The sequence below is a fragment of the Phycodurus eques genome, chromosome 19 (assembly GCF_024500275.1).
Source record: "Phycodurus eques isolate BA_2022a chromosome 19, UOR_Pequ_1.1, whole genome shotgun sequence".
In the NCBI taxonomy this organism is placed as follows: domain Eukaryota; kingdom Metazoa; phylum Chordata; class Actinopteri; order Syngnathiformes; family Syngnathidae; genus Phycodurus; species Phycodurus eques.
The window spans coordinates 11,757,036-11,783,731 of record NC_084543.1 but is presented as its reverse complement, the minus strand read 5'-3'; the positions used below and the strand labels follow the sequence as shown (position 1 = coordinate 11,783,731).

General features: G+C 40.8%; 3 protein-coding genes across 6 annotated transcripts; all 3 read right to left on the bottom strand.

The window, feature by feature from the left end:
- Positions 1–302: 302 nt before the first annotated feature.
- On the bottom strand, positions 303–8,637 carry cbx7b (chromobox homolog 7b). The gene is given in 9 exon segments (XM_061663940.1): positions 303–2,367; positions 2,370–2,558; positions 3,129–3,321; positions 3,323–3,496; positions 3,927–3,993; positions 4,267–4,332; positions 5,341–5,384; positions 8,284–8,374; positions 8,562–8,637. Coding segments are annotated over 8 exon segments (936 nt in total). The 5' UTR covers positions 8,353–8,374; positions 8,562–8,637; the 3' UTR covers positions 303–2,233.
- A 5,537-nt stretch (positions 8,638–14,174) lies between these two features.
- Positions 14,175–19,189, bottom strand: josd1 (Josephin domain containing 1). The gene is made up of 4 exons (XM_061706042.1): positions 18,602–19,189; positions 18,359–18,487; positions 16,277–16,471; positions 14,175–14,642 (listed from the first exon to the last, which is right to left on the bottom strand). The coding sequence occupies exons 1-4, from the start codon at positions 18,931–18,933 to the stop codon at positions 14,543–14,545; spliced, it is 756 nt and encodes a 251-aa protein (XP_061562026.1). The 5' UTR covers positions 18,934–19,189; the 3' UTR covers positions 14,175–14,542.
- A 4,164-nt stretch (positions 19,190–23,353) lies between these two features.
- LOC133417857 (GTPase IMAP family member 4-like) lies at positions 23,354–26,694 on the bottom strand. 4 transcript variants are annotated; one of them, XM_061706039.1, is made up of 8 exons: positions 26,479–26,694; positions 26,262–26,328; positions 25,882–25,959; positions 25,283–25,333; positions 25,113–25,163; positions 24,970–25,020; positions 24,611–24,661; positions 23,354–24,162 (listed from the first exon to the last, which is right to left on the bottom strand). In XM_061706039.1, exons 2-8 carry the CDS (start codon positions 26,305–26,307, stop codon positions 23,426–23,428), a joined length of 1,065 nt encoding a protein of 354 aa, XP_061562023.1. In that variant the 5' UTR covers positions 26,308–26,328; positions 26,479–26,694; the 3' UTR covers positions 23,354–23,425. The 4 variants fall into 4 exon arrangements, with proteins under 4 accessions (XP_061562023.1, XP_061562022.1, XP_061562024.1 ...); XM_061706038.1 differs by lacking the exon at positions 26,479–26,694 and having other exon boundaries at positions 24,970–25,163; positions 25,859–25,959; positions 26,262–26,329; XM_061706040.1 differs by lacking the exons at positions 26,262–26,328; positions 26,479–26,694 and having other exon boundaries at positions 24,970–25,202; positions 25,882–25,952.
- Positions 26,695–26,696: the final 2 nt, after the last annotated feature.

Sequence of the window (26,696 nt, the reverse complement as noted above, 5' to 3'; positions counted from 1 at the left end):
TGATGTAATCAACTATTACAGTAGTGCCTTGAGATACGAGTTGAATTTCTGTGACCATGCTCGTAACAACACTCAAATCATCTTTCCCCATTGAAATAAATGGAAACGCCATTAATCTGTTCCAGCTTCGCCAAAAAGCCCAACAAAAAATTTGGAAATGTGTTTTTCTCTGCCAACCTGCAGCTTGTGAAGTGAGTTTGGGTTCACAGCCACCATCCAGCGCTTGAATCGATGGCTCAAATCTTTGAAAACACTTAACTCAAGGCACCACTGTAGTTGTGTGGAATGAATCACATGAAAACAACCATGAGCCACATTTATTTCATTATCATTTCAAATGTTAGACACCCTCAGTTTATAATTCAGTAGGTCTTGCAGGTTAACGTCACCAAGTGCAAAGGGGCTGGACATGAGTCAAGGGTAGCTATGGTGTCAAGTTATCACAAATTATAGGAAACTCGTGTTCTGGCAATGCCCAGATATCGCCTCATAAGCATAAATATACATTCAGTTCAATGTGGAAAAAAAAAGACGAACACATACTTCACCTTCATTAACATTTCTCATAGATTGAGTTATACATAGTTGCAATCATTCAAAAAAGAACGACGCATGAGGCACTTCCATTCCTACCTGTCAATCATCCTCACTTGATTATGCACACAAATGACTTTCAAAGTCCAGTAGATAAACAACACGGCGTATTCATTACAGTATTTCGCAACTTTTTTCCTCTTTGATGTATCACAATTGCAGTGTTTTCAAATCTCAATTCATGCTTGTTTCCAGCACAAGGCCTGCTTGTACCCGCACTGCACACAGAGAGATGATTAATGTGTGTCGTCTACACAGCAGAGTAGATGTTTGTCTTCTGAATACTGTATACACGTGTGGTATTACATATTTTCTTGGCGGACAAGACAAAAGCTACAATTTGAGCAGGGATGAGTCTATGTGTTTACAAAGATACAGTACAAGACAGCCACTTTACAGCAGTTGGATGTACTGTATGTAAAAAAAACTGCAGATTTATGTATAGAAGCACACAAGACTTTCTAAAGAAGCTTTTTTTTTATTAAATTGTTTTCATTTTTAGTGCAAATCGTACCATTTCCAACAGCAACAACTCACACACTTTAGAACATGTACAGTGATTGTTAAAAGTTTAACACTTAAAATATGGATCAAAAAATATACTATCATGTGCTAAAATGTCCTATTTTAGCATTAACTTTAAGCAGTTATGTTAAAGTTTCTCATATTTAAATACATCAATAAGTCCATTACTGCAACAACCTGAAAGGGAACGTTAACATAATCCTTGATGGTTATACATTTGATCTTTTGTCAAATTTTAGTGCAACATTTCTGACATTTGGTTCTTCTACTTGCACGTCTAGACACATAATACACCACTCAAAAGGTTTGGGTTAGTGGGCTTTCGGGTAGAATTTCAGGACGAACCTAAGGCCTGCTGCATACCAAGCGAGACGGCCGACCGAGCAACGTTCAACTGCGAACAAATTACAGTCGGTGACTTCCATCTGCACACCTGGCGGGTTATGCCTCGCACACATACCAACTCGCTGCAACAGAAAAACTGCGAGTCCTGGTGTTCCATTTTGGAAACAACATTTTGAGGCTCTGCATATATTTCACTTTTATTATTTTTTTATTGAACCACAATAACAACGGCACAGATCAAATTATAACTAGAGGCAAGTATAATTGAAAAAATATATATACAGTTTATATACTTTGTATAATGTAATAATGTACCGGTACGGCTTGGCGGCAGCCGGCTGGATCTCGCGTCGTACCGGGAAATTTGATTTTTGTTGTGAAAGCTCATGTGATATGACATGGCATTTTCAATTGGCTGTTACATCTGCGAAGTTGCAAGTCGTGCATTTTAGGTTCATCTTGAAATTTTAACCAATATTTGCAGATTTTTGGGATGAGTGTTTAATATAAAATGTACTACAAAAGAATGTCTCCTTCGCTAACTTAACCTCTTCAAATGGTCTGAGAACTTTACAGTTACGTTTTTGACCACTAAGGGCGCCATTACGACAACTTTGTTTCAATATATAAATAAAATAGGCTTTGCATGCAATGATGCTGACAAAGGTTTTGCAGGGAATCAATGACAGGTAGGATCATTAAAAAGTGCAAACATGTGACAGTTTACATATGACAGCTCGTTAATGGCTCATTTTCTTTCTCCCGTCGCCTACGTGCGTTTATTCTCCTTTCCATTGAGGGCAAGGTCATTCTGAGCCAATCCACATTTCAGCTCTTGTCCAAGCAGGGAGGAAGAGTTGAGGATTAATTCCCAAGTCTCGCCTCAACCACTCATACCTCCAGCCCCCACACTCGAAAGAAGCCTTGCGCCACGCGCGCCTCTCGGAACGTCACGGTGAGAGCGTTGATGGTGACGTCGGTGACCGTCACCTCTGCCGGACCGACGACGGGCCTCCACGCGGTGTCGGTCATCTCCGCCCCCGTGAGCTCGTCTCGGCCGATAGCGGGGCTCCACTTGGCGGCCCTCTTCTGACCTGTACCAGAAAAGAAAAAGGAGTAACTTTCATTCATCCCTCGTAACATACATCCCATCTATGCCAGCGACGTATAGTGGACAGGCAGAACACTTCAATACTCTTCCACTAGATGGCAGAAGATACAATTAACCTGGGAGTATCCATAATTATTTAAAAGGGAACCCAAGGAGTTTGAAGCCAAACTAGCAAGTTTGGGTTCAAACCAACATGTCATCAACTTGTAGTTCTGCAAGTTATCGCAGTATACACGGCGAGTCCGCTACCTGTTTTCCAGGTTTGGTCACGTGACGTTCGCAACACAAACACCAGAAACGTTGTGATGTTAATTTCAGTCGACAGGCAGAGGGCGACATTGTCAAACATGGCGGCCCCCTGAGCTGGATGAAAATTGATGAATTAATCTGTTTAATTCCGTTTCCATTCACGCAATATCAATCAGAATACCATGTTTGGCACATAAAATATATACTTGGGGAAAAAAAGGGATTTAGTTCCCCTTTAAGTAATTAATTTGGAAACAAATCTAAGTTTTATTCAAAAGAAAAAAGAAAAAGAAAATATTAGCACCTGCACTCTTATCTGTCCTATCCTCAGTCTCCTCCTCCACCTCCTCTTCTACAATGTCCTCTTCCTCCTCCTCTTCCTCTCCCAGGCTTTTCCAATCGTCTTGTGCGGGACTCGCCATCCTCAAGTTAGGGCATCTCCTCTTTGGCCTCCTCTTGTTGTAACGGGACGCTCTCCTCCAGGCAACGTACGAGCCGGTCCTCCTCTTGCTCGTCCTCCTCATCTTCCTCCTCGTCTTCCTCCTCATCTTCCTCGTCCTCTTCCTCTTCTTCCTCCGGGAGTAGTGAACGGCTCAGGGAGAAACGTAGACGGCGCGGGGGTGTGTCCGTGGTCTTGTGAGCGCTACGGAGGTCCATGGTATACACCGTGTTCTGCATCCAGACCAAGAAGACAAACATTAGCACACCAATACGTTCAGTATATCGTTTGACATGGCCCACAACGGTCAGTGTGAAACGTGTGAGGGGGGTTGACAACTACTACAACTAATATTAATAATTTGGTTTTCTATAGAGCCATTGTAAATATGCAGAGACAAAAATGTTTTTTTATTTACAAGTAAAATGGTGACACAGTTTCTCTCCATACAGCCCTGGTGAGTACTCGGTTTCAGAAAAAAAAAAAAAAAAAGGTTTGCCTCACTTCCTGCTTCAAGGTAGGATTTGTGAGTATCCCACATTGATGATCCTCGGGCAAAAACTGCTTTACACATTGTCAGCTTACTATAGATCGCTCTTAACACGAGAAAAGATCCCATCCCATCTTAAAAAAAACCAAGACAAGTTACACTCTAAATTTCACCTGTAACAGGAGTCTTTTGGCTTTTGATCGTTTCCTCCTGTGACCAAGACTTCTGTCTCTCTGCTCTCTAAGGAAAGACAAGCAGACTATTAACGGGTGGCTACAGTGAAACCATCCAGCCATGCATTTTCGAACGCACTTGTCCTAATTCAGGTTTCAGGGTGAGCTGGAGCCAATCCCAGCCGGCTGTGGGCGAGATGCGAGGGTACACCCTGGACTGGATGCCGGCCGATCGCAGGGCAAATGTAAACACATTTACACTCACGTTCACACACCTAATTCACGGAGTGATTTATCAATATCTCCCTCATTAGTGACAAATAGTTTCCATAAGTCATACTTCTCTTCATAGGCTTGGACTAAACGCTGGTCCAGGATGTGTTCCTCAGGTTCCCATGTGCTGTACCTATTAAAAAAAAAAAAAAAAAAAGTGTAATGTTTTTTATTTCTATTAAATCATTCATTCATATATCAATACACTCATTCGATACTTTATGAGGAACACCGGCACAATCTCATCGCATGCAGTGGTTGCCCGCTATTTGTGGCCTTTCCCTGAGTCGCAAAAGCGATAAATGACACCATCCCAAAAAGGGTTGTAATTTCCTGTAGATACCACACGATGGCGTCAAAGCACTACTTTTGTTTAAATGAAGCTCCTCAACTCACTTCAACATAGTTCCTTGGCACTAAGAAAAAAACTGAATCGGTGAATTCACAAATGCCGGGGTTCCCTGTACAAGAAATGCATCAACTATTTCTATCTATATCTATCAAATATTTTTAGTATTATAGTATCACTTTTCTACCAACTATTCCATCATTTTAATCGAGTAATCGGATAAGGATTAATTTTGCATTACTAAACTTTAAATGTGCACGTGTATTATTTTTGTCCACTGAGGATCGCCACTGTTAGATTCTATGCTGCAGTAGTTGTGACGTTGCGCGTTTATGGTTTTAAAAGGCGGGGCCTTAACTGCTGAGTCACGTGGGTGTTGGCGAATGAGCGTGTAGAGTTGGCTGGTCGGTAACTGGTCGTTGACTCTCTCGGCGTGAGTCGTGGCCATCGGCAGCTCATGTATGAATGTGCTTATTACACGTATTTTTATTTTTTTTAACCGTTTGTTCAACTAAAACAGTTGACAGTGCGCTGGTGGCTATATTCAATTAGCTAACATCGATACGTTACATTGTGTCGGTGCTTGTAGTCGACACGTGCTGTTGTGTTGTTACACATTGCGCTTCATCCTACTCGTTAAGTGTGAAATGATCCCAAAACTTTGGTTATTCTTTGTCTTTTACAGACTCCGGTGGCTCACTGCCAAAGCGCCATCTTATTTCCATATGCCGTATTAACATCCGTTTCTTTGCATGTGTATTCACTGAACATTATCCAAAGGTTCCCACTCACTTCGGAGGCCATCCTTTCCATTTCAACAGGTACTCCACGTTCCCCTGTGGAGATATGAGATTTTTAAAGCATCCATAGGCAAGACTTATGTTACTTCTCCGACAGCCGTAGACATTTAACGTTAGTCATCAAGCTTCCTTTTATGGTGACATCATGGCTTCTTCCAGCTTCACATGCTGTAAAGAGGACACGCGGTTTGGGTTATGTCGGGGGGGTGTCAAACTCATTTTTGTCTCGGGCCGCATTGTAGTTATGATTTCCCCCTAGAGGGCCATTAGACCAGTGAAAGCATATAAATGTTTAATCTCCAAATCATATGATTACCATTACACGACAAATTGAGGGATAACTAGTTTTGAAATCAGAAGACAAGGATAATAGATTGTTCAAGTATTGTTTACTTTACTCTAGAAGAAGGGTTTGGTCACAGAAAAATGCAATATCTCAACATTATTGTTCATTATTATGACAATTTGGAATTTGGGTACAGATTTGAGCAAAAATCACAGAAGTTGACGAGCATGATTCGTTTTCGTGGGCCACATAAAATGATGTGGCGGGCCGCATCTGGCCCTCGGGCCTTGAGTTTTACACTGCTGGGCTATGTGATGAAAATAAGAACGTGATAACCTACTTACATGCTGATATGTGCTCCAAAAGTTGTATGTAGAAAATATGATTCTTAATGACTTGGGACACATGTGTGCCAAGTATGTTTACTTAATTCTCTTGCTGGGCACTTGGGGGTAGCAGAAACAAGTTATGAAGGCAAAACAATATTAAGTCGGTGAAACATCCAGGACTCCATGCTGGTCATGACATACATAATAAACTCATATGTCTCTTTCTTCTCTGATGGCTCTTTTTAACTACTGAATCAAACGGAGATTTAGCCTTTAAGCATGTAAATGAGCCACCCTGTACACCAGTTGAATGATAAGCAGTGTTACTTTTGCAGTGAAATTCATTGTGACTAAAATGTTAATTGAAGGTCAGCATGAAGCTGCTGTCATACACGTTGTATATAGTCACTAAAGATGTACTATTATGAGCATTTAATCATTTGCCTTTATTAGTAAAACTGAATAAAAGTGAAACAACACAACATATACTTTGAAAATGTAACCACAAGGTACAGAGCCTATGGACAACATAAACTAGCATTACTTTATCTCTAAGTCAACAATTAAGAGTATTACAGACACCATTAGAGAGTTGGAATGGGTTTATCTCAGGGATGAGCAAACATCTGTGCTCAGGGGCCACATTTGAGCTAATAAATAAATAATAATTTTTAAAAATTAAATAAATAAATAAATAAAAAAGTTAAAGTGTTTATGTAACACAGTTTATTTTAACAAAACTATAATATATTCTCATGCTTTAATTAAATTCAATTAATGAATTAAGAAAAAAATACGTATGTGTGGACAGTTTTAAATACAAGTTTAAGATTTATGTTACATCATTTAAAATATTTAAATATATATTAAAAAGTACATATATATTTAACATTTTACTATTTCTTTGTTTTATTATTTACAATGAATAAATTAACAAATTATTGAATACATTAAATTAAAACTGCTAAATATATGTAAAATAGTTTTACTTAATTATCCATATTTTATTATTTACATTAAATGAAGCAATTATTTAATGTAACTAATGAAAGATTTCAATGTATATGAGTATATATGTGTTTATTTTACAATTTCAATTTTAGAATTCACCATAAATGAATAAATCAGGTATTCATTTAATCTATTTTTAAAATAGTTACTTTTACAAATCCTACTTGTACTATTCACAAGAATAAAATAACCAATTGTTTAATAAAATGAGAGTAAAATTTTGAATTTCTATGTGAAACTATTTATTTTAATTGTTGATTTATTATTAAAAAAATAAATACATTAGCCAAAGATTGAATTGAAACAACAAACATTTTAAAAATACTTTATTTGTACTATTATTTGCAAACGATACATTAACTAATCATTTAATCAAATAAATAAAACATGTTTAATGAATATGTTGAATTGTTTACTATTTTTTATTTTTAATAAAATTTGTGAAATGAATATGTAAACTTGTTTATTTTACTTATTTATTATTTGCTATAAATAAATTAACTCATTATTTAATAGACTGAAAAGAATGTTTAATGTGTTTGTAAAAATGTCTATTTTACTACTTGTACTTTATTATTTACAATAAATAAATTAACCAATCATTTCATGAATAAAAATGTTGAAATGTTGATGCAATTAGGTTTTTTTCATTTTACTTCTTCCATTTGATTATGTAATCAAACGAACAAGCACGTCAAATGTGTTTGTAAAATGGTTTATTACAGAGATATTTATTTTTATTGTAAATTACAAATATATATACTACCATATATGTTTTTATTATTATTTACAATAAATCAATTAACCAATTATCTAATTAGCTAAACGAACAAAAACATTTGAAGTCATAGTTTGTAGCGAATCAATTTTAGGAAAAACTGGCCAAGTAAATGCAACAAATATTACAGGACTCGTGGTAATATAAATTTCAGAACGCATTGGATCGTTTGTGGTTTATCTGTTTGTGCAAAGTTTAGAAGGTTATCGGGCCAGGAGTAACGGGATATAGGCAGTCAAATAAATCGAAGAGGGGGGTTGTTTTCAATCTTGACGCCACGTACTGTACGTGGCGACATGCTCATTGGGATCCAAACACAATTGGCAAGAAAACAACATGCAGGCCCTCATCAAAAAGCTTGGCCAGTGGACAGTGTTCCTCGAGAAAGTGGACAACAACAAAAACAACAAAACAACAACACCACCGCCGCCGTCCTCTTTCAAGTCAATTAGACCAGCAGCTCTCATTAGCATGCTTTTATAACATGACGGCGTAATGGCAACAAGGTGCAAGGGGAAGAGCTGCGTTTACCTTCCGAACTCTTTTCTTCAGGATGGACTCCACGGCGAACACTTGCTCGCCAATCGCTGACAGCTCCATCAAGAGCGCGAGCGCCTCGGACCTGCCGGCGAAGACAAAAAAAAAAAAAAAAAAAAAAAAAAAAAAAAAAAAAAAAAGAGAGAAAAAAAAAAAGTGGCGTTTTTTTCCGCCTCCAACTGAGCTAACGAGAGCCGCTTAAGCAGCATGACCCGCGGCCGCAACGTTATGGTGGCGACACTTTGAGGCCCATTTGACTGCCACCAACTTACCCACGCTGGACGTTTTCCGTTGGAAAAGAATCTGCGACACATCTGCACGCAGCACGGCGCAGCGGCGCGACCACGTTCGGCGCGGGAGCGCGCACTGCCACTTGCACGCGCGCCCCCGTGTGGTCACAATATGAACGTGGACTTCGAGACACTTCATTAGGTACACCTGCACGTGCCAATTCATCCATCCATCCATCCATTTTCTGAGCCGCTTCTCCTCACTAGGGTCGCGGGCGTGCTGGAGCCCATCCCAGCTGTCATCGGGCAGGAGGCGGGGTACACCCTCAACTGGTTGCCAGCCAATCGCAGGCCACATACAAACAAACAACCATTCGCACTCACATTCACACCTACGGGCAATTTAGAGTCTCCAATTACTGCATGTTTTTGGGATGTGGGAGGAAACCGGAGTGCCCGGAGAAAACCCACGCAGGCACGGGGAGAACATACAAACTCCACACAGGCGGGGCCGGGGATCGAACTCGGGTCCTCAGAACTGTGAGGCTGACGCTCTAACCAGTCGTCCACCGTGCCCGTGCCAATTCAATTTCAGTTCAATTCAATTGGAATTACATAGCGCCAAATTACAGCAGACGTTGTCTCCGCAGCACTTCTCCTCACTTCGAAGCGATCATCCATCCATTTTCTCCAGCATGTTTCCTTATTGGGGTCACGGTCACAGGTTTGACCTGGAGCCTGTTGTTTCATTACAGTACATATTTTGAAAAAAAGAAATAACATTGTGTAGGCCATAGATATAAAACGTTCAAATGAAAAACAATAAGCACTCCGTCACACCGTCATGTTTGTTGCGGGCCCGATTGAAGTTACAGTTTCCCTCAGAGGGCCGTAATGACTGTACAAATGTGGAATTGCCTCATGATATTATTACATATACACAACGCACTGCTGGATAAGTACTTTTCAAGTCAGAATTCAAGGATAATGGTTCGTTCAGTCTCTGTAAAAAGGGGTTGGGTAACAAAAAAAATGTTTTTTTAAATGCTTGCAGCATTTTAACATTATTTATTACAGAAGACAATTTGAAAAACTTGGTACAGATTTGAGCAAGAATCGTGGACGTTGATACACCTGATTGCTTTCGCGGGCAACATAAAAGAGACAGCCGTCTGTCATCTTGTCACGTTCAGGACTGCCGCGCTTCTGTCTTGCGCCGGCGACTTCAAAGAAGCAACCGAACAAAAGGTCCCATCAACAACTGACATCAAACGACGGCACGTGACACGCCCATCAGCCCAAAGGCACGCAAACAACCGGTCAATTACCAACAACAATAATGTCTTCAATTATTGCTATGAAATAGAAAATTGGACTGTAAATATGTAAATGACTATATGGACTGTATATAGTCACCGATCGTGGAACGAATTCTATCAATAAACTACACGGTTAGGTCACACATTAGGGATGGGCGGGTACCGATAGCAGGTATCGTATCGGGCCCATACTGGCCTTATTTCAATGGATCGGCTACTCGTGAAGGTTGCCGATACCAGTAATCGATACTTAAACCGAGGATCCGCTGTATACCTGAATGTTGGCGATCCGCTATTTTCACACGTGCTTGGGCGATTTTGTTCACGTTTAATAAAACCAAGGTTGAACTTTTTGGCCATAACGGCAAAAAGTTTTGTTTGGCGTTAAAACAATACCGCTCCTCACCAGAAAAACACCAGACTTACAGTGAAGCGCGGCGGCGTCAGCATCACGCTTTGGTGCGGTTTTTCTTCAGCTTCAGTTTTTAACCGCAGCACTTCAGTCAGTGATAGGACGCAATGAAGTACAAATACTTTGTTACCGTAGTGAAGCAGATGTTTCCGGTACAGTAGCTGTACTTTGAGTATTCGTCTGACAACTTTTACTCCCTACATTTGAAAACAAACATCTGTACTTTCTATTCCTCAACCTGCAACTACCAGCCTCTGTCTTAAAAAAACAAACCAAAAAAAAAACCAAAAAAAAAACCCAATCTGTTTAATCATAACCATACAGGTGAGGTCTAACTTTTCAGTTATCGCTAGCTAATTTAGCTTTTTTGTTTGTTTGTTAGTTGGTTCACATAGTTGACAAAACTATGAGAACACGTTTTGATAATGTGTTATCGTTATCGTTCTCCTCCAATAATTAGTTTTCATTGTGCTTTCATTTGACCCTTTCAGAATCCATACTTTTTTTTTTTTTTTTTTTTTTTTAAACACAACTGTCTGTCCTTTTACTTAAGTACAGAGTGTATGTACTTTTGCCACCTCTTCCATCTTTTAAGATGGTTATATAAATCTCATTAGGCTCACGGGTGAGCTGGAGCTTATCCCAACTGACGTTGAGCGCGAGGTGGGGCACACGCACACCCCGCACTGGTCGCCAGCCAATCGCAGGGCACATATTGACAAACAACGTTCACAATCCCATTTCCCCCTGTGAACAATTTACAGGGATGGAAATAACTTGCTAATTTGCAAATGTTCCCTTTCGCCTCCGACCTCCCAACTGGGCCGAAGGAGCAAGTATACGCTAAGACAAATAAGTCTTTCGGAGCAATGGCCCATTTAATACACTCGCACTGCAGCTTTGACATAAAGTGCAATTATAAGCATTTGACATTTATACAGAAAAAAACCCTAAACAAATAACATAGTGATATTTATAGTTTTTGTTTTTTTAAACTGGACGCAATGCTATGGATTGCAATGGCAAAGAAAGAAAAAATGTTTTGTCAGACATCATATGATATGGCATTGGATTAGGACAGGAAAACGATCATTGTATAAAAATGAAAGCATTGTAAATCACAAAAATCCTTGGCAACAACAGCGAAGACATCTTTGATGGACTGCTTCTCAAAATTAGTGCTTTGGAATACACGCGTGAAACTGCTCACCCACCTTCCATGTAAACAAGTTAAGGCCAATATCGTCCCAAAGACAATACATTGAGCTGAATGATCTCAGAGCTACAACAACAAATCTCTCATAAGGCTCATTTCACAAGACAACCACATAGTACTTTTTTCCTTGCTTTCTTTTTTTTTTTAACAATCATCCCCTCCGCATTGTTAGACCAAATTAAGACAAACATCCTCCGAGGAGCTTCGAGAGGAGCTACAAATTGGCAAGTGTCACGTTAGTGAATTGTCTACCTGTGTGGCGACGCATCATCATTTGGGCTCCAATTATGTATAGTAAAGTCATCAGATGACTTCCAACATCAACAGTTACTAATAGATACTAATCTTTATTTGCTTGTCCTGACGCTTTTGACTGTGTGACAAAATCAATGGAGGAATTGAAGTGGGAATACAAAAATAAAAAAAATAATAATATTGCTCTAAGAGCATGTCATCGCTGACAGGCGGAAACATGTCCAAATATGGTCGATTTCATATATATAATTTTTTTTTTTTTTTTTACAAATTGATACTATTGGTCTGCCCCCATTAAATGTGTTGAAAACAGCTTGAGAAAAAAATCTATTAACGCTCTTCAATGCCTAACTGTCTGAGAAGCACGATAGCAGTAAAAGGTATAATACCAACTGAAAAAATGCGAGGTTTGGTAACTCAAGAAAGATGACGCCTTTTTTTGTTTTAAATAATTTCCTGACAAGTAGTGATTTTAGAGATGTGATGATTCTGCCCGACAGCAATGATAGACTGTGTGCAAAACAATTCTGCCTTCACAAAATATAATCATCCTCAAGTTTTGATTAATTTCACATTTAATATAGTAAGCCCCCGCATTTGATCAATTATTATTATTATTTTTAAGCTATCCTCCATTATTCACTATTTACATGCTTAGGTCCAAGGAATAAAAGTAATGCTTTGGCACATCGGGTGGCCTCTTGGGGCCATGGAAATGTTGAGGTGAGTTGAGGAGCTTCATTTAAACTAGTCATTTGCTACATCTTGTGGTATCCATAAGCAATTACAGTACAATGTAAACCTTTTTTTTTTTTTTATTTTGGACTCACGGCAGGGTTCAGTCTTTATTCATCCACTGAACACTAACGTGGCTGTAGTCCTGCAGCGGTGAAGAACGGCACTGCATTACTTTGGTTCTCTCATGTAGCTAAATGAGGTACCCGAAATATTAGAAACACCTCTCAGTGTAAAATGTGAATCATCCATCCATCCATTTTCTTTACCGCTTATCCTCACTAGTGTCGCGGGCAAAATGAGAATCATTATATTTGTAAAGGCACATTGTACTTGAGCATGCAGTTACTGTACGACAATTAAATGAAAACAATGCTTCATTTAATTATGAGACAGTACATTCATAAAGTAAAACAGAAGTTTTTCACATTTCGGTGCAAATTGTAGTCATTATACTGTAGGTTTATCTGTGCCGCTGTAAAACCAGGAAACTATTTGAAAGGAATGTCACACCTGACATTCAGATTACAATCGTGGATTTGTGGGAAAACAAAACCTCCAGAACAAGACATGCAAGTAGACATACAAACTCAGCAGCTAAACCGACCAAAAGTGTAACACGGGGCCACCTGATGATTAGGAATTGGCTTTTATCAATGCGCCGACTGCCTCGCCAGCTGCTCAGAGACTGGGTTCCTGAATTTACCCCACTGCCACTTTGAACGGTGAACTAAAGCTACGAGCGCCAACTGTGGCGTTCCACTTTGTCACTGCAGACGCCGCTATTACAAAAACAAACAAAAGAAGCTGATACACACTCTACACTGGATTGTTTTTTGCATTAAATGGAAGTGTGCAAACATGGTTCTGCCATTTTATAATTTGTGAAATGCTGTGACATACGGGAAGGTGGTTGAGCATTTATTCGATATCCTTGATATCTAGCTGAAGGTACACGCACTAGTACTCTTTGTCTTCTCTAGTAAAACAATTCTGCACACGAGTAGAATGTATGTCTAACAAGTAAAAAAAATTCCCCCCCAACCGCTAGTGCCACTTTTGGCCTACTAGTATGCAATTAAACCTTACTAGTAAACTACTTTAAAACACGAGTAGGCACGTATCATTCACTAGCAACCTTCTTATCAAGGGTATCAAATAGATCCAAACGGCTTTCCAGAAAACCGTTTGAGCATTTATTCGTTGTCCTTGATAACTAGCATAAGGTCGGTGCACTGGTACACGCTTGAGGACACAGCGCATACTAGTACATGGACCTTAAGCTGGATATCAAGAATATTGAATATTTGCTCAAACAGCTTTCCGTAGTGATGTTCTCATATTATACTGTAGTTTAAGGGCAGTAATTACTGCTTTAGCATTATTTGTTGACTACAGATTGAAAGGATGCACTACCCAAAATAATCGCTAGTGAGTATTTGGTGGGTGTTGCATTGTTTTGTTGCCGTCTTGTTAAAGTGTTGCGTCCGCACAGACTGTACGGTCTGCGAGACGCACTCTCGTCTTGCCTGCGGCACGTACGCGATACAAAAAAGTGACAAGACGAAGCAATCACAAACAAAGAGTGAGACGCAGAAGTAGTGAAGAAGGGCACGCTTTGGTGAAAGTGAAGGAACGGCGAAGAAATGTTCCCTCCGCGAAGGGCGAGACGACAAGACAACATTTCAAGAGTACTCCGGGACTTTGAGGACGTGAACCGTAAAAAAAAAAAAAAAAATAAAAAATAAAATAAAATAGAAACCAGCAGATCACAACCGACTGAAAAATAGTCAAGTTATGTTGTACAAAAAAAGCAAAAAGAGCAGAAATTGAATAATATCTTCTTTGAAGTAAAGAGCTGTCATTCACTGATCCTCCCTGGAAACTGTTTGCTTTCTTCATTTGCTTTGCAATCCGTTCTGTAGAGTCCAGCAATTGATCGTGTAAACACCCCCTCGCCCCCAAAGGGGAAGGAAGAGAGAGGGGAGAAAAAGAAAAAAAAAAAAAAAAAAAAAAAAAAAACATCCACCAGTGAATAAATCTCAATCGCAGGGCCAAGCGTGGCTGTGATTGGCTGCTCGAGTCCTCAGCTGTCTGACCGCCACGTTTGTCGCGCCTCCACTTCCTCCGACACCACCAACAGAAGTTCACAGTTCTTCCCTCGCAGCTGCTGGCGGAGGAACTTCCTGGTTTGTGGGCAGGATTTACAAGAAAACAGAACAGCCTCAGTCCAGAAAAAAAAACTCTCGGTCCACCTGAGGAAAAACTACAAACCAACGACACAAAGACCAATTTCTTTTGGGAAAGCCTTTGACAGCAGCACAAAAAGCTTTTTGTATCCAGTTGGAAACTGCAGAGTTCAAAGTGCATGACTGTCAAATCATCACAACGAGTGTCCCATTTGTAGATTTCATATTTCAAAATGAGAGGGAAATGTTGCTGTCTTCAATCCCAATCCACAACATGAGTGGTTCTCAAACTTTTTTTACTCGGCTCTCCAACTACCACAGATTGACCAACATTATGATGCAGTAACATAGTAGACCTAAGTGTTCATCAAAATATGAGGTTTTACTCATCAAATTCTTCCTTTTAAGCCACTGTAACGTTATGCAAAGTTTGAACATTGTCACTGCACTTAAATGTAGGAAAAGAAAACTAACGGGTCAATTAATATGTACTGCACATAAATGTTAAAATTATTACGGTACTTAAATGTTTAAAAAACAAAACATTTCTTAAAGAGTAAATGCAAATGTATTGCACTGTACTTAATACTAAAATACATCTGAACTGTCCTTAAAAAAAATTATATTTGAAAAGCAAAAAAAATGTACTACTGTACTGCATTACAACAAAGTTTAAACAGGTGGTACGCACATCTACAAGCTTCATGTTTGATTGCATTTCATGCTTTAAATGTAAACTTTATTTCTATTTAATTCAGTAATTCTTTTGCATGCCAAGTTATATACAGTGCCCTCAATCTCAAAATTAACCAAAATGCGCCCTGAAAAGTAGGAACCAATACGGTGACGTGAAAAAACAATATCTCCCATGATGCATTGCGCAGAAAGAGAAAAACATATTTTCCGTTTACGAGGTTTTGTTTGACCTTTTATTTTTTGTGGCACAAGAGAAACTCACGAGTTGTGGCGTGAAAATATTGTTCATGTAAGTAGAGCAACACACCTCAACAAGGATGGCTATAAATTGCTTTGTTTGTATTCATTCTCTAAAATACACGTATTTGTTCAACATTGTATACACAAATTTGACCAGCTGCCGTTGCTCTCGTACACTGTAAATGTACGACGGCATTGACGCAATTAACAGTGCGCCCGAGTCGTCAGCCAATCAGAGAACGGGTGACATGTTGAGAAAGAATTACGTTTTACTCTTTAACCCTAATTTGAAGGCGCATTTGGACCAGATTTCCGATAGGCGATATCATACAAAAATGGTTCACCAAAAAGGCACTTTTTTTGTTCCCCAAACACAAAAAACAAAGTTTCACCGGAAACAATGATCCGATTTTCTAAAATTCTTGCTGGGGGTTTTGCGCTCAGGTTGAAGCGGCCGTTCCGACCAGACTCACCATTTTGACAGATTGTCATTTTGGGCAAATCTTGTCACGTTGCTATCAAAATTATACAGTTATGAAAAAAATTAAGCATTCAGAATATGCTTAAGTATTATTATTATTTCAAACAAACAAACAAACAAACAAATAAGCTAAATAAAATCCTCCTCTCGATCCACACCTGCTACTCCCCGGAGTTGAGAAAACGCAACATAGTTAAGAACCCGAGAATCTCACCTGAGCTCATCTGGACTGCCGATGGGTTGAGGACCACGCAGCTTGGAGTCCAGGTTGTAGTAGACCCCCGCCACCTCTCGGACCCCGATCCAGTGCTGGCGTTTGAGCGGCAGCTGCAGAGGCCCCCAGCGCAAATTGGACGGAACGTTGAGAATGAAGCCGGTCACGTTGGACAGCGCGATGCTGCCGACGTCCCTGCACGGAACAAAGGCGACGTTTGTATGTTTTTGTCCTCATGTCACCTTTTGAGTTGCAGTTTTGTGACAAACATGCCGTTAACAGCAGCAACCTAACTGGCCCTTCGCACCTATGCAGCAAAATTTATATTTAAAAAGAAGTGGCCTATTTCACACATATTAAGACATACAGCAGACTCATTGGGCCCAAACATTAGGTATGCCTGCAACAATCTAATAAGATCCAATACAAACACTTGTACCAAAATGTTTGCCTTTATAGCGATTAAAATACTCAGTTTTGACTGACACTGTCAGAGAGATATCGTGTATATTTAACAGTATTTGTATTATTGTAGTTATAGTCTACAGTATGGCGTATTGGTTTTATCCTATCAACGTGATTTAATGTAGTAAAACACACAAGCGCAAGAAAATATCGCTCTTGGTATAACCTTTGGACTTGCTCCCGCAGATGTACCGAATGTTTTGGCCAGTTGATTGATTTGTTGACGGGACCGTGTCGAAACAATGTTAATTAATGTCACATCAGCCTGTTTTGACTCGGGCAAACAAACAACAATCCTTCTTTTCTGATAACCTTTTGCTGAGGGAAGCACGTCTGTGGTTAAAATCCTGATAAAAATGGAACTGATAAAAAAAAAAAAAAAAAACGGTGAGCACTGAATATATTTGAGACCCTCCAAATTAGGGAAATTGAGGCCAAACGGGATCACCTCAATTTTGCCTTTTAAATTCCTGTAAAGCGAACACAACAGATGGAAAAGACATACTGTGTTGTATTTTAGGCCACTGCTAACTGTGCAGTTTTGTTCCTGGTAAAACCGCAAGCAGTGATTAATTGCATCTGCATTCCATTTACATTTAAGAGGAATAATTTGAGGTTTTTTTTTTTCATGTTTTAAAGAACACTTCTTCTATATTAGATTGATCGATGAAATCAACATTTTTAAATTTCCATCCTTTTATTCAAAAACAGGACATTATTTCAAATTGACAGTGCAGAAAATGCACAACAAATAAATTGACTATGATTGAGTTACTAGTTTGGTCTGAAAATGGTGATCATTTTTTTTCCAAAGTCAAAGCAGACGTTCGCAAATGTCTTATTTTGATTAAACCCAAATATAATCAGTCACCTTGCAGGAAGGTCACAGAAACCTAATATTTACTGTCGAGGGGCTGAAATTCCAAGGATTTGGACAATTTTAGGTTAGACAATGTTTTTAAACGACTAATCGATGCGCCTGTATTGTAAATAATTAAAAAGTATAAGTAAAAACAATTTCACACATTGTAATATTTATTTTATTAAATAATTGGTTAAAGCGTGTAAGCGGTACAGAAACTAGATTAGTAGTATTACATTTATTCATTCTAACATTCGAAAGGATCATTATTTCAAAATCAAAATGAATATATACTTTACTCATTCACAAGGGAAATTCACTGGCAACTATTTAACATATCATTGATACATTTGAACATTTTACCTCATGTATGAATGACCTGTGCCCTCCGTCCCTTTTAAAAATCAAACGTGTCCCTTGTGCACGCTCTCACACAGTAGGAGTCGCTTTCCGTACTTCAAGCTATAATCGTCACTAAAAGCGGTCAGAATTGAACTCCAAAGCAATGCCGAGTACCTTTCCAAGGGCAAAACAAAAAAGGTACATGCAAGTCGGAAAAGTGTCAAGGTTCAAAATGTTTGTGCGGCGCTCTGCTGTGAGATTTTTTTCCCCAATGTAAACTACGCGCCTCGGCTGAATAAAGGTTGGGAAACACTGGCAAAAAGGGACGGTGATGTACTTTGTATTAAGTCTGTGGAAGGGAAACGCCATGTTGATCTTGTGCAAAGGTTTCCTTCGAGTCCCGCGTTACACACCTCCTTTTATCCCACCAAACGGCCTCAAAGCCTCGTGTCTGCAGGGCGGCCATGATGACGTTCACGTCGTAGTTCCCGTTTCCCAGCATTCCCTTCTTGTGAGGCGTCACCAGAGTGCTGGGGGAAAGCCTGAGAGAGAGAGAGAGAGAGAGAGAGAGAGAGAGAGAGAGAGAGAGAGAGAGGAACGCGTTAGGCGCATTCGTGCGTACGGAGGTACATTTTACTTGACAGATGTCCGCACACCTCTGGTAGATCTCCTGCAAGGTGTCCCTGCTGAAGGCTGACCCGTCCTGAAAGACGTTATTGAGCGCGTGCAGGGCGCACAGCTCCCGCCACTGCTTCTCGTGGTAAATCGTCGCGCGCGTGGCCGAGGCTCGGGGAAGCTGCGGCGTGGTGAGCGTGCAAGAGAAGGTGGGAATATCCTGCGGCGGATCCCCGCACTTGCGCTCCTCTGCTCTCGCGACCCCGCCCGCGCATTTCTGCTTGCTGACCTTCCAGGGCATGCAACCCAGCTCCTGAAGACCCCCCTTGCTCTTCCCCTTCCACTCGCCACCTGGATACGGAGTGCTGCCCATCCCGCGTCGTTCGCCGCGCACCTTCAGGTAGCTACATCTGCATCATGACAACCATCGTCATGGTGACCACGCAGCTGCTTGTACAAGAGGAGCTTTTGTGTTTCTGGTCGATTGAAAGGGGGGCTGAGGGTTCACGCCTTAATTTGGGAAAAACAGAAGTGGCCGCATGGGAAATAGTGGAACTGAAAACTGAAGATTACACGTCCGCCAGAGTGACAACTGTCTCCATCCTCTATGTGATTTTGCGTTGACTGTCTTCCATCTTAGAGTTGTTTTGCTTTTTGTTCCATCGCCAGGCTTGCCAAACTTCCACTGTTGATGTCAGAAACTAAACAAATCACAAACAAGGATTACAGGACAGTCCATTATGAAGAGCTAAAAATCACATTTCGGTCAGCAGACCCCAGCATGAGAACATAAACATCCTCAGCAGCTTTGGAGGAAGCTGGCAGCTCAGTTAGCTAGCAGCAACACAACAGTCTCGCAAAGAACACACGCACACACAGAGAGAGAGAGAGAGAGAGAGACACACAGAGAGAGAGAGAGAGACACACACACACACACTGGCCTTCTCTGCCGCTAAAAGCCGCAAATATACTCACATAGAAACAAAAGCGTCCAGATTGGAGCGACCCCGCAGCAGTGACAGATTGGCTCGTCTTGTGCCTGCGCGACGCGACAATGTTGTCTTGGGCAAACAAGCCCCAGTGCCTCCTCTCTTTCTTTTTCAAATATGTTTAATAACTTGTTTTTTTTTTTGAGGGGGGGGGGACGGCGACAACTTACCGGAGCACTTCTGCGTCCCACCCGCCCGCCCCGCCGCACACAGCTTTGACGGCTGTGTCCTTTTTGGCTCCTTTGTCTCGAGTGACTTTTGGGCAAGTGGCTCCTCTTGCGGTGGCTGGCTGCGTCTGCGGCCGCGCATGCGCACTGGCCTGGCTGTGGCTCCATGTTGCCGTGGCCGCGTGCGTCACTCGGCCGAGGGAGGAAAGAAAGGCAGCGAGCGGCCAAACCACACCTTTCCACCTCATTGTTTCAATGTTGTGCGGCAAACCGTCTGATTATCTACAAACTATTTTGTGTGTTCATTGTGCACCGAAAACTATTAACTAAACATTCCTGAGAAAAACAAAACAGAAACAAAAACAGAAGTAGCCCACAGATATAAAAGTCATTTCTGAGAGTCAAGCATCTGCGAATTTTGTGAAAGCTGAGACACTTTCGGAGTCACGTGACTGGCGCTGTGTGGTCAAAACATTGGTTGCTGAGAGTCAAGTAATTGATTTATTGTGTGGGTCCCGAGAGCCAAGCAATTTGTCCTGATGTGCATTTCTCCTACTATATTGTTGTTGTGGTAAAAATAACAATAATAATAAGTATTGGGTAAGTGCGTGTGCTGCAGTGGTGGATGGCCAAAACATTAGAAGCACTGACCAACGTTTACAACCTCAATCCAAATATTTGGTCCATGCAATTGTATTTATGTATCGTTATTTCAAGTCTACTGTGACTATTTGTTTCATTTCATAGCATTTCTCTTGGCCGCACTCAGGGGTGATTCTAGGATCAGAGGTTTAGGAGTGCTGAGCTCCTGGACAGGAAAGAGTCATGTAACTGTTTTGTACATTTTTTAACGCAATTTAACTGTGGGGGAAAGTCTTGGATGGCAGCATATGTTTCTCCAAAACCTGTATGTACCTTTCAGCATTAATGGTGCCTTCACAGATGTGTAAGTTACCATTGCCATTGGCACTAACACAGCTCCATACCATCACAGATGCTGGCTTTTGAACTTTGCGTCCATAACAGTCCGGATGGTTCTTTTCCTCTTTGGGCCGGAGGACAGGACGTCCACAATTTGAAATGCGGACTCGTCAGACCACGGAACACTTTTCCACTTTGCATCAGTCCATCTTAGACAGAAGCCGGCTTTTGCTTTGCATAGTAGAGTTTCAAGTTGCACTTACGGATGTAGCACAGAACTGTATTTACTGACATTGGTTTTCGGAAGTTTTTCCTGAGCCCATGTGGCGATATCCTTTACACATTGATGTCGGCTTTTGATGCAGTGCCGCCTGAGGGATCGAAGGTCACGAGCATTCAATGTTGGTTTTACATGCAGTGACTTCTCCAGGTTCTCTGAACCTTTTGATGATATTATGGACCGTAGATGATGAAATCCCTAAATTCCTTGCAATTGTACGTTGAGGAACATTGGCCTTAAACTGTTCGACTATTTTCTCACGCACTTGTTCACAAAGAGGTGCAACTCGCCCCATCTTTGCTTGTGAATGACTGAGCAATTCAGGGAAGCTCCTTTTCTACCCAACCATGGCGCCCACCTGTTCCCAATTAGCCTGTTCACCTGTGGGATGTTCCAAACAGGTGTTTTGATGAGCATTCCTCAACTTTCTCAGTCTTTTTTTCCAACCTGTCCCAGCTTTTTTGGAATGTGTTGCAGCCATAAAATTCCTAGTTAAGGATTATTTACTAAAAACAATCAAGTTGATCAGTTTGAACATTAAATATCTTGTCTTTATAGTGTATTCAATTAAATATAGGTTGAACATGATTTGCAAATCATTGTATTCTGTTTTTATTCATGTTTAACACAACGTCCCAACTTCATTGGAATTGTACATGACACAATAGCCAGCTTCACAGATTCCAATTCAAACAGAGGTCAGTAATGGTGTCGCTGACCACCTGAAATGTTTCTTAGTTAGAAAAAAATCCTACCTAACAACATAAAGATTGACCTATGATTAATTGCAGCAAAAAATGAGGAATGCTAATGTGTTGGTATTCAGTGGTAGAAGTTAAGAAATGTTCCACGTACACTCGTTCAAGCCAGCCTTGTTTACAGTCACTCTCAAATTTTAGGGGTGCGAACAGGAACTATAACCGCTCACATTTGAGATGATCTTCACAGGGCCAGCAAGCTGACTCACAAATCACAATTGCGTCAGCATTGTTCCATCCTTTCATTGGTTGGTCAGAACAAGTGAAGTTTGACTAGCAAAACACACCTGTAGCAGTCTGCACACATTAATACATTTTATAATCTGAATCTATAGTGAGTATTATGTATTTTTTTAAATTTTTTTTTATGTTCTTGTCACATTATGAGATAAATGTTGAATTCCGAACTGCTTCAGATGATGTACTGTATGATGGCACGGTAGTGTGCTGTAGCATTGTATAACTGTGCCATGAGAGTGGCTTAAGTCAGGGAAGTCCCCATTGAAGGTCCAGGTACCAAATGCAGGGCCCGCCAGCGGCGTCCTCAGAAAGTCCAAACAATCTCATTGATGCGGTTGTGCTCCAAGAGAGTTTTGTCAAGCGTTCACACATACAGTATGCTGTTGTGCCTAAAAGAAAGAAGAAAAGAAGAAGAAAAAAAAACCTTGATTGAGAAATTTAAGCATTTGCATTTTTCCTTAAGTTATACATGGATCACACTTTCAGGAATTTCACTAAATGAGCTGACCATTCTCCTTTGGTTTCTGACATTTTTGGCGGACGTTTTCCAATTCCTGCTGGTAATTAAAATGACCATCACAAGGGACTTTCCCAGACGTTCTGCCTGGCAAATGCATCAAGTGACTATGCAACCTTAAAGTGGCATTTCAGCTGTCTTTCCATGTAAAGTAATACCAACTCCAACCCTTCTCTCCTTCCCCACTGGGCACCGCGGCATCTGCGTAGCTAATCGTCATCGCAATGTGGTGCGAAACTGTCGGAAGGTAATCTCCAAAATGACACATCTTTCTCGCTCTCCGTCGCCCCATCCGGCTCGAGAATCAAAATCATGTAGGGAGCGGAAAACAAAAATTCAGTAGATGCTGAACATTTTGTGGGAATAGATGATTGCAGGTCATTTTAAACTGCAGGACTTAGAAAATTGAAAATATATTTAATTCATATCATGACATTGTTTCAGTCTGCTATTGTATTTTATTTTTATTGTTTTACCTGTAACAAGAACAGCAGAAGCGCTCCGATGTAAGAAGTAGGTGAGTGCTTTCAGAGCATGTTTTGACTTAAGATTGTCAGATTGAACAGTCACTTCTCCATACATCACAGCTGCCTATCAGATCCACAGTTAGATCTTAAAAGGCGGCTGCACATTCATGGATACCCACAACCTTGCCTGAATTTTTTATTTTCTTGTTATCATGCATTACTGCAATTGTTGTACAAAATGTGACTTTACCATACACAATTTAACTTTTTTTTTTTTTTTTTTTTTTTTTAAAAACCTCATCTACAAATGGCCTGGCCAATCTGTCTATTTTAAAAATTAAATGTGTTCCCTGAGGACAAACATTTGCCTGCTCCTGCTGTATATGAATGCATGTAAATATGTACTTGTATATCTATCTCTCCATATATAAAAACCTACAGCGGTACTAAATCGGCAGTGGCAGTTAAAGTAACAGTGGCTCCTTTTTTTTTTTTTTTAATGATTTCATAGCCACGCTGTCATCATCTACATGTGTCCCAGTTTTCTGCTCAGTGCAGAGGTCATGTCAGCAAGCAGCTCCTCTCTGATTCTTTCATCCCTCCTCTGCAGCTCATGGATAAAATGTCCCCAGAGCCCCTTCAGTTCTAGGACCCGCCCCACCAGCAGCCTGCGCGTCACGCTCTGCTCCTCCGGGGACCGATCTGGCCTAGTGTCCAGCAGCTCAGGCCTCTGACCGCATAGAGACGTCAGTCTTTTCACACCGCCGACATCCGTATCCAGCAGCCGCTCAAAAGTGTGCCGTCGACCCAGGCGGTCAGCATGGGTGAGCACTGGGATAACGTGGCCTCGGATGCCATCTCCAAACAGGTCCAGTATTGCTTGGATCACTTGCATAGTCTCCTGGTGGGTTTCGTTGCTGGAGCGTGGCGCCTGCATCACCAGCAGGACGGCGTGAGGACCGGGGCCCACAAGCTGAACGCTCCTCAGGCCTTCTTTGGCTCTCGTTATTCTCCCCAACGATACACCCAGTATATCCGGGGTGTCGACCACAGTAAGTTCTCTACCGTCCACTATTGCCCTTCTTTTGGTGCTCTCCATGAGATGTTCCTCTGGTTGTTCTGCACTGCAGCCCAACAAAGTGTTTGCCACTGATGTGCGTCCTCCACCAGCAGGGCCCACGAGGATTAGTCTGAGGCCTGCTTTCAAGGGACTGGACAGGTTCAGTCTAATGTTCTCATTCTCCAAACTCCCTTCACTAGACCCTGTAGAGGTGACAAATATAGGTTCTCACTTAGGTTGGATAACTTTACCCCCAAAACAGTATAACTTGACTTTTGAGTTTAATTCGTTCCATGACCACACTCCTAACTCAACTCACTTTGACTTTTTGAAATGAATTGAAATGCCATTCATCATTTTGTTACCAGTTTTTAATAAGGAAAAACAGCACTGTATTGTATAAATACATGATAAAACATAACAAGAGATGTAATAAACTAATTTTATAAAGTGTGATTTGCTGTACGTTACGAGTAGCTGAGTAGGTGTGCCTTTAAGGGGCGTGGCCTGAAGAGTGTTGCCAAGAACTACTGCAAAATCACTACTTGTTTGAAATAGTGATAAGAGTATGAAGTTATTGTACACCGTTGTATTTGGCAGCATTAAAGTAGACAAAGCAGAAACGTCAGATTAGAAAGTACAAGAACTGACCTGTGATGGATCTGATGATAGGAAGCATCCAATGGAATTTGGAGGAAAATGCTGACGGGGGGATTAATAATAAAAATAACAACATTATTTGGGGTATTACTTGTCGTTGATGTGTGTTAGGTGGAAGGAGCACACAAAAACGTCAACCTGGACGGATTTCTTTATCCTATGGAACGGTCTATTTTCTCTGCCACTTTTATTAACAATGTGCTTCATTTCTCAAAGAATACTATAGTGATTACAATGATTTGGTGCTGGGTTGGTACTAACAGCGCACAGTACACACATAATTGAAATAACTAGAGACTACAAAGTCTAGAAAGTAACGTAGTAACAAAGAAAGTGAGAAGTGTGCTTACCTTTGATAAACTTCCAAATTCGAGACAGCCATTTACACAGGCTCTGGATTCCTATAGACAAAACGTAGCAGACAGGTCGTGTATGTTGTTGCTGTTCGGCACTATCTGAATGTATTCTGAGGGAATATTGTTGCATGTTGTACCTCGGAGGGTCCCCACAATGCGGCTCACCCAGCCCCAAAGAGCTGACAGACCTGAGCAACACGGACGTGAGTGGCATCATGGTCATATTTCTAATTACATACGCAGTATGTAGAGATCTGGATGTGGTAATAAAGGTACCGCACAACAGAGTAAGCGTAACTGAACTCACCCGTTAAAGAGCAGAAGAGACGAATTGGCCATCGGATCAGTGCAGGAAGGGCTGCAGATGGGGGACAAGACAGCTTCACTGAAAACATTGCCTCAACGCTTTGAAAGTACCTCACTTTTCATCTACATTTACTATTTCTAGTCTGGTTGTCCCCACTTTTACTGAAGCTCCCCAATTGCCACTTTAGTCTTGATGATGACATTTTCACCTAGGGGTTTACTCACTTCTGTTGCCAGTGGTTTAGACATCAATGGCTGTGTGTTAATCCTTCTTAAGGAGCAAGCTATTCACAAAGTGCTTTACATTGTAGCAAAGTGTTAATTCTTCTGTGTTGTCCCATAAAAACACAATAAAATGAGGGGTGTACTCACTTTTCTGAGCGACTGACTGAGTAATACATTCAAGCCCCCCACACTACTCTCTGGAGGTCAACTTTTAACAGTGGGACTGATTAGTGCAAATCTATTCCGTTTCTCAACTTCAGTTGATCAAGTTTCTAGCCTTCGCTCTGTACAGTGATGACACGAGAGTCGTCGTGATTTATCTGGCAGGGCATCTTTCCAAACTGAACCTAACCGGTGTGTCAACAGGTGACTGACTCTGTGAGAATCTGTAGAGAAGATACCCCACCACGGTGAAAGCTCCCCACTGGGCATTGCTGCCGCTCAGCCACCAGCCTAAAGAGAAACGCAAGGGAAAAAAAGTAGTGCATCATGAGCATGAATTGACCTACACATTGTCTTCTGGATGAATGGATACACATCCCCACAGACACATTCAAAAAGAACATCATCTTCCCAGACAAGAGGACGTTATTTTAGCTACAAGGAGGGTGGCCAAATTCACATTTCCTTCTATTTTCACTTCCTGCAGAACAGGAGGTCCCAAAAATACTTTTGTCCTCATAGTGTGTTCATGTAGTATATTTACAATGCATAAATATACTGTAGTGAACAATGAAGATAGATTAGTGTCTTACCTGTAACTGCATCCTCAGTGTTGCTGGTTTCACATTTACAATCCATTTCTCAAGCAAACTGACAACCCTTGAACACAACACAACTTGAGGCTTTAAAAGCACGCCCAGTTTCAAGTTAAACATTCATTCGAAAAAGATGAGCTAATACACTGACAAATAGATTCAAACAATAGTTGAAACTTGTAGTTTGTTTAAACATAAAAAATATCCGTTTTACCGAAAGACAGATTGACCTCGTCCTTTCCGTAAGTCAAACTTTGATCACATAGACTTTGACCGTGATTCCTTCTTTGCCTGCGCAGGCCTGCCCCCAACAAGAACACACTGCTTATGCTAATGTACTGCACGACCAAACAATGTTGCGGTATGCCACTCACGCTGCAGCCTTTCTTTCGGTCAACACACCTTCTTTGTGGGACAAGTAGAACTGGAAAT